General features: G+C 35.1%; 1 protein-coding gene across 2 annotated transcripts; it reads left to right on the top strand.

Annotated features, from left to right (window-relative positions):
- Nucleotides 1–437: 437 nt before the first annotated feature.
- LOC120532143 lies at nt 438–8299 on the top strand. 2 transcript variants are annotated; one of them, XM_039758032.1, is made up of 6 exons: nt 438–702; nt 1954–2112; nt 2397–2551; nt 2940–3108; nt 4205–4334; nt 6876–8299. In XM_039758032.1, exons 3-6 carry the CDS (start codon nt 2423–2425, stop codon nt 7084–7086), a joined length of 639 nt encoding a protein of 212 aa, XP_039613966.1. In that variant the 5' UTR covers nt 438–702; nt 1954–2112; nt 2397–2422; the 3' UTR covers nt 7087–8299. The 2 variants fall into 2 exon arrangements, with proteins under 2 accessions (XP_039613966.1, XP_039613965.1); XM_039758031.1 differs by lacking the exon at nt 1954–2112.
- The last annotated feature ends 3820 nt before the right edge of the window (nt 8300–12119 follow it).

Raw genomic sequence — 12119 nt, 5'->3', positions numbered from 1 at the left:
GCTGATTTATTGTGGGATCCTACCAATGATCCCATTGTTGAAAAACTATAAACAGTCGCAATGTAGCTGTACTGTAGTACATCAGGTTACTGTTTACAGTGAAAAAGCACTACTGTTTTGTATCATTATGCAGTAGAATCCAGGCATATAAGAACTCTCAGAGGTCCTGTTCTAACACAGTGTTACAGTGAAAAGATCTCACTTTTTCATTAAAGGCTTTCACTCCAACAGGACATCATTGTTATATTTCCTACCTCACCTCTATAGGCATTGGAATGGAGGAAGTTCTATTTGACTAGGCTCGTGTTACATTTTTTAGTGCTATGCAGGAACAGTTTCAAAACTTGTGTAAGCTTTCTTTGTTTGCCAGTCTCATTCAGCAAATAAAAAGATTAATCAGAACTGGGCTTGTGCTGGAAACTTAGCAACCGTTATCAACAAAGATTGATTAAAAACACAAACCACTGCTGATTATCAGTGCTGCTCCTAATGGAACTGCATGTTATCTGCCAATGAAATAGTCATAAGGATAATCCCTATAAACCCTAAATGAAATGCTAAGAAAGAATAGAAACTTTAAATGGGATGATTAGATTCTCAAAACAGGCCTTTCTTCACTACTATTTAGAAATTCTCAGAAGACTGTAGAAATGCTGAGAACATCAAGGAAAAAAGTGACATTTGCGGACCAGCTGGCATCCAGTGAGTATAAAAATATGTCATCTGTGTTACTTTCAGGTTGTTTAGTGCTGTTTTACTAGAATTACTAAAGTAAATATTGTTTTATAAGTATGCAAAAGTTCTCCACATGGCACAGTTACACAGTGTTAATTTGGAGTTTGATTGTCACCAAGCTTAAGGTTTTACTGATTCAATATCTTAACTCAACCCTTTATTGTCCCATATAGGGACATTTACTTTATTTGTGCATCAACAAAATTTGCTTAGACATAGGTTCTAAATATACAAAGTAAAGGACGAAATACAGTTTATGGAATGAACAAAGTCAGTGCTTTACATTCAAGTTGAACATTTAAAATGAATTTGGTGTCAGAACAAATGTATATGAACTCCAACATCCATACCTAAATTAAATAGGCATGCATAAATATGCAAGTACACATACTAAAAAACTGTACAACCATCTATACAATGGTGATTATCAGTCTGCTAAGTCACTGATGGGCTTGTGTTCCAGTTACCTGTTCTCACTCAACAGCCTAATTGCTGAGGGCATAAATGATCTCTCATAAGTGGAAGATTTTATTTGACATTGTAAGAAACTGTTTAGCACCACAGAGCTGAAATTAAATATGCAATGTAGTGGGTGTTTGGGATCATCGAGGATTTGATAGTTTGTTTTTTTAAGAACCAGTCCCTCGTATAGCTGTTGCATTGATTTATGTTTCACCTCAGCGACCCTACTTACAGCTTTAATCAGACGCTGGCATTTGGGGTGTGTATGTTGCCAAAGACTCAAATTAAGCAAAAAGGTTTTCTGACACATTAACTTTGCAAATTCTTTTGAAATGTGGCAATCCAAGGAATTTATGAAAACATTGTTTTCTGCCAAAAAAATTCTGAATATATAGCACTGAAGTAATTGCGTAAAAGTTTAGAAAAAATTACCAGGTGATGCTCATGTCATTTTGCTAATGCTTTGTCAGTAGAAAATTACATACTGTGCATGGCTGACTGTATTGCTCCTGTTCAACTGTTTTGTGTTCATTCAATTATGATAAAAAAGTAGCCAGTGTCTGAAAGTGCTTTCACCAATAGTTTACTTAATCACTAAAATGTTTGACATCTTAGTACTATTTACTTCATTGTATACACTGTAATATATACCATAGCTCAAGTGAAGTGTCTTTATATAGTGCCTTGTAACTCATTAAATGTAATGAACATACTTTACTGTACATAGTAGGGTAAAAGTATAAATATTTTATCTAGGTATACTCGTGCAAACCAAATTAATGCTCAGTGACTCGTCAACCTGTCTGCACGAAGTGACCAGAGCACATAAAGAAACTCCACTTGGATACTGGGAAAATGCCGCATCTCCATGAAGATGACAGCCCACTTGACATTTGAAGAAAGAATAAAAAAAAAGTGATTGTCTTTTTCAATCAAAATTTTATAATAATATCACAGCTCTGAAATTGTTCTGGTACGGTGCTTGTGTTTGTGTTACTTCTGTAAGTAACTTAGACAGACTGGTGACTCTAAACTTACCCAGTATAAGTAAGGCTGGCAATTTAGTTCTCACGGCCATTACAGTCTCGATGATGGGGTAATTTTGTAATTGCTACATTTGTTACTGCTAGCAAGCTTCGTAAAGCTCTTTGGAAATACATTTGCTCGTTTGTGTAGTTACTTTTGTGTTTATTTTTTAGCAAGAGAAATAAATACATCGTCAAAAATGGGGCACCGTAAAGTTCTTCAGTCTTATCTCCCTGTGATTTTGAAATGGCTCTCTGGGTTTCCACTTTCCTACAGAATTTTAAAGAAGAATGGTGTGTTAACCACTGAACAAATTGGAGAAATTGAGGTGAGGTTACTAGATATATTTAATAACTAATCTGAGCTGGTGTCATTTTCATGGGACATTTATTAAATATGTTTCTTATCGGTATATTGAGAAGAAAAAAAAATGAATGATGGCTACATTTTACAAATAAAAGCATCAGTTTACTAGGAATAAGTGACAACCTGGCAGGATCTAATCAATAACATTTATACAAAGAACCACAGAGACATTGAATAAGTTACCAAGTAGTGTGGTAGACAGTAAGACTTTAAGGACTTTTTTAAAGCCCGACTTGTTGTTAAGAGAATTAAGTGGACAGGACTGGCAAGCTTTGTTCGACTGAATGGCCTGTTCTCATCTGGATTGTTCTAATATTTATCAGCAACCATTTTGAATTTTGTTTCCACAGCTAGAGGACACTTCAGAGCACAAAGTAGTAAAGTTGCTTGAAATTATTCAAAATGCTGAGCCTCAGGTTTTTGACTCTTTCTGCCATAGTCTTGGAGAAATGGGATTTTTGTATTTAGCTCAGACTCTTCAGAGTGCAGTGAAGGAAAAAGGATTGCCATCTTCACCAGGTATGAAGCACTTATTAATCTTTAATGAAGCAGTCTTTTCTTACTCATATTTGATTTATACCTTTCATAACCACTTTTAACTATCAACTTTATATGTTGATATTATAAATGTATGCCATTATCCATTGTGTCATTTACTCCTTTGCAAGTGTGCTGCTGGGATGATGTTAAAAGGCAGTTGCTTAAAACCCTATACAGTTAAAAATGGGTTAAAATTCAGGTCATTTATGTGAATGACTCAGGGACTAAATCTGGACAAGACCATCTTCTCTCATTTAGCTCTTGCATTGTGTTCACTCATTTTTTAATCTTGCTTCTTCTAATCAAGGCTATGAAGAGTTAGGTTTATCACAACAACATTGGAAGACATCCTAAAAAGAGAACTAGTTCTTTGTAGCGTACACAGATTAAACATATGTCTACTGAGGCAATTTACAGGCACCATCTTTGGCCATGTGTGGAGGAACTATGGGTATCTTGAGAAAACTCACAATGATACAGGCAAACCATGCCAAGCTAATACAGACAGTAACCCAGCCAGATTTTAATCTCGGGTCTCTTCAGCTGTGAGTAGTTGTGCTAATTGGTTGTGCTAAGTTCAGGGTTCACCATAATGCTATCTAAGTTTCATTGCAGAGACAAGGGCTTTGATCATCCACATTTCCTAGAGAAACATTCTCATCTGTTCTAAAGAGGAGGTTCTTTCTTAATGATTTTAACTTAATGGGGTAATGCAGGTTGGCACTAATGTCTCACAGTTTTAGAGACCTGTGCTCAATTCCTAGCTGAGTCACTGCTCATATGGGGTTTTTACAGTCTTTGTGTGTGTGTATGTGTGTGTTTGCCAGGTAATGTTTCCTTCCCAGATATTTCCTGGTGCAGTTTAAAAGAAAATTTCAATTGCTTGTGAATTTATGAATAAAGCTGGTCCAGAACTGGTTTTCTTGTTGCTTTCAAAAGAGGCTACACCCCAAAAATACCCTAAATGAATTCAGAAAATGAATAGAACAACAAAATTGTATGTCACTTATGTACTCATCCTACTGAATCTTTAGAGATCATCCTTTGTTGACTCTTTCACATATTATTTTTTCAGGCAAATATACTGAACTGAAAAACACTGTGAAGAATGTGGTTCCACTCTGCCCATATGACACAGCAGTGAAAGAGGAAACCCGAATGATCAACCAGAAAATTCAGTACATAAATAAAGAATACAATAAAAGGTAGGGGCATGTCAGTTTGTGTTTCTTTTTAATGGTTCATGTCCCTGCCGTTCTGAAAACCTCCACTAGCAATCATAAAATTGAAGACACTTTCAAAGAAGGAAAATTATCCTTTTTTACAAAGTGTTGACTCCATGATGTAAATGATCTGTCTTCACCTTTGTAGTCTTAAGGTGATGCAGGCCTGTGTTGGAACTTTGAAGACATTCTGTAAATGAACCGCAAACATTATTCCAATTTATAACCAGGACATACAGCTAAGGGTCAGGAAGGAAATCTCACACACAACCACCACCATACATTTAGGACTTTGGAATGTGGGAGGAAACTGCTTGTAGCAAGTAAAAATTGAGGCAAGTTTCAAACAAAATGGCTTATTTGGCTTGTGTACACCAAGAATGAAATAAGCTATCCCATTTTCTGATACAAAATGAAATTCATGTAGTGTTTCAATGCTTCGAATTGCAAAGCACATCTTCCTAATAAATTGTGTACTGCATTAACAGAAACACTATCGCTGAAACACGCTGCAGGACAGGCATAAAGTGTACTCCATGGCTAAATAAGAATCTGCCAGTGGTACACTTGTGTCACTCATTTGGTTTTTGTAGGCAGACGAATGTTTATTACTATACTCACTAAAAGCATACATCATATACTTGAATGGTATGTTGGCGAATGTAATACAGTTTTTTCTCAGTAACAATGAGTTTGAGTCAGTTTGACTCATCTGTTAAATATTACACTTTATTAAGTGTTTTTTAACACACTAATGATACAAATATACATTTTACTATGGGAAAAGTTACAAACCTTAGCAGAGTGATTCTCTGACAAACCAGATTTTAAAACCTTGTTATAATAAAAACAGCTTTAAAAACTTTGTTTAAAAGAAAATATCTTGAATTATTTTGGAATTCAGTAATTCAAGTTCAACCATACAGCTTTAATAATAGTTGAATTTTAATTTTCAGTATTGATTTTGAGAGAAAATGTCAGAGAATAGATTTTTTTTTTTGCACGTGGTAATATAACTCAGGTAGACCATGATGATGTTATTCTTTATAAACCCTATGCTGAAATCCCCAAGCTTAGAGTTTCCAGGCACATTTTAACCACGCTGGACTGTACGTGAATTGTGTGCTACAGCTGTACATACAGTATCTATAGGACATTGTGTCTTAGAAGAGTATGCTCCTATTGTAAATCTTGAAATGAATTTAGAGTGCCATTACTAAAAATTCTATGAACTATATCTATAAGGTTTTTTCAAAAAGCACACTTGCCATCTTACTTGTGCAACTCTTCTAACAGCTTACTGTCCCAAACTGGAGTCAGTCGAGTAGATCCAGTAATCCCTGCAACTAACATATTTTTAACCATGACCTTTGTAACAGATGATAAGTAGGAAATGATATTTTGGACTTGTCAAATGTGCCTGCTTCAGGGGCTTCCAGGAGAGTGTGATATCTTATAGCTTGATTAGTAGATTTTTTTTGTATTTAAACACTTACATTCTTCCAGATGCTGGTATAAAGCTGTCAAAAAGTATAGGTGTACATTTTACAGAACAGTTGCTAAGTGCCACTCTGCAGGCTTTAACATTAACAAAAACTATATGCTGTGAGATTCACAAAGCTAGAATTAATGGCAGGGCTGCTACTATATATCAGGCCAGTACACAAGGACAAATAACTTGGTGTAAGGAGCACAAACGATGAATGCCTGAGCAATAGAAAAATGTAATATGGCCTAATGAGGGATCTTTCTCTCCTACATGTGGATGGTTTTATGTTTAAAGAAAGCCAAGAAGTACCTTCTACCCAAAATGTCTATTGCTATTTGTTAAATGTGGCGAGGGATCCATAATGCTATGATGGTTGCTTCAAATACTTGTATTAAGCCAAGTAATACAAGGCCATTTTAATGGACCATGTACACTGTTACCTTATGATGTTCCTCCATTCTAGGATGATAATACCCCCATGTACACTGCTAAACTAATTTGGTAGTTGTTTTATGAGCACCAAGATGAGCTGAAAGGCTTTCCATGGCTTCTCCAAACATAACTGAACCTTTATTGGAAGTTCTGGTGCTCCGAGAGTTTGTAAGTTGCCATCTTATTTATCCTTTAATGAAAGAATGGTTCAATATCCCTCTACACAAAACATGACAGCATTCCAAGAAGGACTAAAGATGTACTGATATTAAATATTGGTATTTCTTTCTGTTATTGTGTCCACTCCTTATATATAGGGTTTAATTAGAAACCTGTTCCAGTGAAAACTACTATTATGAACTGTTATATGTTGAAAAGGTGCCTCGTGTATTGTGAACAGCCTTTGTAAAATAGCAAGACTATAACAATGTATCCTTGAGGACAAAGGCTTTGAAATGCTGATTAAAAAGAAATGTTTATTGGTTGAAGCATAGAGTGCAGTCCTATCATCCTAGCAGAATTATTGCAAGGGTCATGTTATTCCATGCTTATCCTGAAAATTGCAAAACTTATTTACTGTGATGCCTAATGTGTCCAACTAGGTTAAAAGACCTTGAAGAAGAGCTAATCTTGGTTGAAGAAGAGCGTGATGAGATGTTACGAGAAATGCATAAAAGGAAACAGCAAAATGAAGAGCTGCGTGGTCTCAACTTGGAGTTGCGTACCTTAGTGCACAGTCTACAACGCTCCATCTTGGATCACATTACCATAAAGAATGTGGGATATGGTATCAAGATAATGCCTCGATCGTGACTTTGATCCAGTTACAGAAACAATTTGGGGTTTGCTCTTCAACTGAATAATAGAAATAAAATACACCATTGTTGACATCAGCTTTCTGAGACAAAACGCAGAGACCATTCAGTCCATCAAGCTTGTTTGGCTAATAGTTAAATTGTTCTGATATTTCATCTTGACATATTTTAAAAGTTGCCAAGCATTCCACTTCAACTACATGACTGAATAATTTCTTTCAGATTGCCACCATACTTTGTGTGAAGAAGTGCTTTCAGGCTTTAAGTTTAAACACACTTCCTCTTTCCATTGGTGACTTTGAAGTGGTGGTTTGCTATTGAATTGAAAGAACTCTGGTGGATTAACTTTATCAGTGCCTTTGAGAATTGTGAAGGACCAGACTAGATCTCCTCACCTCCGTCTCTGCTTATCACTAAAAAGGATTCATGTCCTTGGCCTGTTACAGTAGAACATGCCCTTTTGTCCTGGGATGTGTCTGGTTGCTGTCCACTGCACAGCTCCTAGTACCACTATGTCTTTTTATAGCATGGAAACGAAAACTGCACATAATACTATAGATGTGGTCTCACTAGTGCAATAAACATCTTCAGCATAATGTCCTTTAAATTATACTAAACACTTTTAACAATAAAACCTAACATTTTATTTGCCTTTGTAATTGCACATTCTTCAAATTGCCTATACAGTAAGATTGTGGTATCCGTGTAAACCCCTAAATGCTTTTGAAAGTTTGCTTCCAGCTCATCAGCATTGCCCACCTAGTATTTATAATTACCTTTCCTTTTGCTTATGTGTAGCACTTTTTTTTGCATTAAATTATATTTTCCACGTGTTTATCCAATTCTGATTATTGTCCAGAATTAATTTTTTTTCATTTGTCTATTCACTATTTGTTGATACTACAATTTTAGTTTCATCTGTGAATTTCATAATTTTGTAAATTACTGTAAATCAGAATCAAGGCCATTAATGTAAATTTCAAAACGTAATGATCAAAGTATAGATCCTGAGGGGTGCTTCTGATGAGCTCACCCAGTGTAGTGTTATGGGAGGATATAAATCATAATTCTTTATTTTTTTACTGTCCCAGGAGGGAATTTTGGTTTGTCAACAGGTTTTACAGAAAGCCCATGAACACAACATCAAATGAAAACATTGTATATGTACAAATAAATAAAGATATAACGGCAAACATAATACTGATGGCATAACATTAGATAATACATGTTATTCATAAAAAATAAACCAGCATTAGGATTTAACTAATGGTCGATGCAAAAGTAAAATTTTCATCTCATAATTTAAGTCTATGGAAGTTTGTTATACTTATTTAGAGGATTATTAGCAGTTGGGATGAAAGAGTATTTGAACCGGTTGCTTTTTATCCTTGGAACCTTGAATCTGTGACCTGATGGTAATAACTGGAATTATGAATGGAGTGGGTGAGTCAAAATAAACTCTGTTTTCAGTAACATGTTTTTATTAAACAGAACATAAGTAAAGGGGGACTCGATACAAGATTTGTGGAAGTCTGACATAATGGTAGGATTTACTTTAAAAACACTCACCTCCTTAGACAGTGGAACTGCTGCTGTCCTTTTCTGCAAACTGCTACTCTCCTTAAGTTACTTTTGAAACTATGTCCCCAGATATTTATAACTATCAATAATCTCAGCTGTCAGGCCTATGTTGATTGTTCATTGTGGGCAAAAGGTGTGTCTTCTAAAATTATTTATCAGTTCCTTAATATTTCAGATGTTTAGTTATGGGACAGATGGACTCATCCGACCAGTTAACACAGTCATCTACCTCTAAAAATCACAATTCTGAACATTATATTTAAAAAAAAGCAAGCAGTGTCAATTTTTGCTCAATTCGAACTTTGGCGAACTATATTTTATTATGTTTACATAGCTTTGCAAATCTGAATCTACAAATGTCAACAGTCCATAGCTCAACAATAATTTTAATAGATAAATGAATTCTTTGGACTGATGGAGCAGAACTTTTCTTGCAACATTTAAAAAGAGGACTCTTACACTTTATTCTTTTCTGTATGCTAAAATAGCTTGGGCCTTGGCTGATGAAAATTGTACCTTGTCTTTTAATTCTTGAGCAAACACAAAAGTATTGGATAATTAGTTAAAAATGTTGAAGTTCTTGTAAATCTAAGGTATTCCTTATATTCTGTCCCTGCTGTTGCATAGCTTCATAGCTAAACAAGGTGACAAATGAAGATGTAAGAGCTGAAGCAAATTGAACAAACTTTACTTTACTTTGTCTTGCTCCATATTAAAATCACCAATATGGTGAAACTGAAAAACATAACTAAAAACAAATGAGCTAGAAGCAATATTACAGAAGAAGCACAATCAATACAGGTCAGGAAAGGGAACATGCACTTTTACAGGGTGTTGCTGCACCCACCACATGACGAAACAGCTTAGGATCCTGGTTGGCAAGCCCCCTAGGCAGACCTGCAGTCCAGTCCCACTCTCCGGAAATGACCATCTATCTGCCGCAGCCAGGTGTTACGTGGGCATCTCCTTGGCCTGGTCCAGCCGCTTGGGTCCTCAACATGAGGATCCTGCAATGAATTAAAATGTATCTAAAGAGGAATCGATCATATATCTGTTTCTTTTGCCAGATATTCTACTAATATTATTCTATTTTAATGAATGCTACGTTGTTTTTATAGCTAGAGTGACTGAAGAAGTAAAGCAAATAATAGGGAAGCCATTGTGCGGGAATTGCCATTATCAATGTCATGTGGCTTACTTAGCAGGTTTAGGGATGATATTTCCCAAAGAAGTGGACCTTACACTGAGAGTAAATACATTCTTGCTTAGTTAACCGTTTTAACCAAGGTGAGCCAGGGAAATTTTATTGACAAGATTTCTTACAATAAGGTAAAAATCTTAAATACAGATTTCTTCATAAGTCAATAAATCTTATGAGGTAAACAAGATTTAATGACTTGATATACAAACTTTTCACCATCTTAGATTTCATTTTTTGCAGTGTAGACCAATCCAATAATGAACGTAGTGAGTTGCCCTTATTCAACAAAAATACCATGGACTATTCATTTCTTATCTGTACTTTTTGTCTTTAGCTGATTAACCAACTTGAAATCCAATTTTGTAAATGACACCTGATTCTAATAGCTTCTACTTTTAAAATTAATCTTTGGTGTCGAACTGAATCAAAAGGTGGGTTTTTTCCAAAGTCTGCGTTAATGGGTCATGTGATTTGCTTTTGTCTGCTACTCCGTTTGCCTGTTCAGACAAAACAAGCATGGAACTAAAACATAACTGGCTGAGATGACTCAAAACATCCTACTGCATATCATGACATTCTCAAACCCAGTTAATCCAGTTCAGAATCATGGAAAGCTGAGCCAGCCTCTGCAGCTTTGGACACAAGAAAGGGCTTGGACACAAAATAGGCCCACATTATCTGCTTGTGGATTCTTTTAGATCTTCAAATTTCTTTCCCTATCCCAAAGAAATGCAGATTAGATTAAGTGGCCACTCAAACCTCTTCAACTATGACTGAGAGAAGATATCTTGTAAATGTGCCTTGCAAGGATGTGGCCTCTTGTCTTGTGTTAATTCTTACCTTCTATCTAACTAACAATCCTTTCATTCTGGGAAAAACAGACTCGGACAAATAAAATCAAATAAATGCAAGACTTCTATCTGAAATCTCACTGAAAACTACTGGATTACTTCTTAAGATAATTCAACAAGAGGAACCTACCTTTTAATATGTGACTGTAATTATGCCACTTCATTTTTCATTATATGCTGGTAACATTCTTATTTTTATATTAAATACTCTGTGGCATCCCACTTGTGGTATATTTGGCTGAGTTTATCAAGAACTGAAATCCTGTTGAGAGTTTCGCGTGAGAATTTTGCAGCGATTACATTTCTTAATGATATCTCCTGATGGCAACACATACGGAGAAAAGAATCTTAAACCCGCACTAGATGCTAGAGACTGTCAAATCGATCTGCAGATAGAAATAAGGGGGTGCAGACATCAAACTTTTGCACATAAGGAAATCATACTTTTAGATGTTTTAATGTCTGAGTAGTATAATACAGTACATATCAATAAAAATAATTCTGTCATTTGTAGATTCAATATGCAGAGTTCCATTAAATCAAAACTCCTCAACCCAATATCTTATCTCTTCATCTTTCCATTTTCCTGATCGTAAAAAGGTTAGAAAGAAATCATGTCAAACCTAGCATTCTTTGCACTATTAACACTTTTTTGTTTATATTTATGAGAAATTTGCGATTGGACGGTAACAGAAGTAGTCATACTTACTTCATTAAGTAGACCTGCATTTTATCTAGTATGGATTTCCTTTAACTCTCGGAGAATGTCATCATATTGTTAATTTTTACTTATACCAGTGTGTTAATAAATTAGTGCAGTACAGAGTACAAGTTGCATTGTTAATCATTCAGATATTGATTTGTAACAAATTGTGTTCACATGTGGTTTACCTGAAAGAATGAAAGGTAGGCATTAATAAGGTGGTCTTTATTACCAGTCATGTGTATGCTTTAAATAAAGTAGAGAATATGCAAATTTAAAAGGGACTTCAAACTTTTTTGTTCAAATAGTAATGTGTTTTGGCAGAACCCATTAGATGTTCAAACTCATGGTTACCTTACCAAACCTTTTATATACTGTAGTACAGTATATCAGTGACATGATTATTTAATAATTTGTATTTTAGTTCACACATGCTCAATATGGTATCTCAGAAGATGATTTTTTTGTTCAAAATGTAAGGTCTTCTAAAAATATGCTTCTAGCATCGTTGCTCTTGTGCTGTAAACAATGCATCAAATATCTACTTTTAGTTCTGAAACTGAATGAAAACTGAAAATATGGCTCAATTTTAAAATTCAAAAATAATTTACGGGGGGAAAATTGTTAAACTTTGTTCCTTGCTGTGGCGTATATTTGGAGAAAATTTATGATGGGGTTTGATGCTTGATTGGTTT

Source organism: Polypterus senegalus, chromosome 7 (genome assembly GCF_016835505.1).
Source record: "Polypterus senegalus isolate Bchr_013 chromosome 7, ASM1683550v1, whole genome shotgun sequence".
NCBI classification, from domain to species: domain Eukaryota; kingdom Metazoa; phylum Chordata; class Cladistia; order Polypteriformes; family Polypteridae; genus Polypterus; species Polypterus senegalus.
Note: the sequence above shows the minus strand (reverse complement) of the source record. Positions and strands in the feature narration are given on the sequence as shown.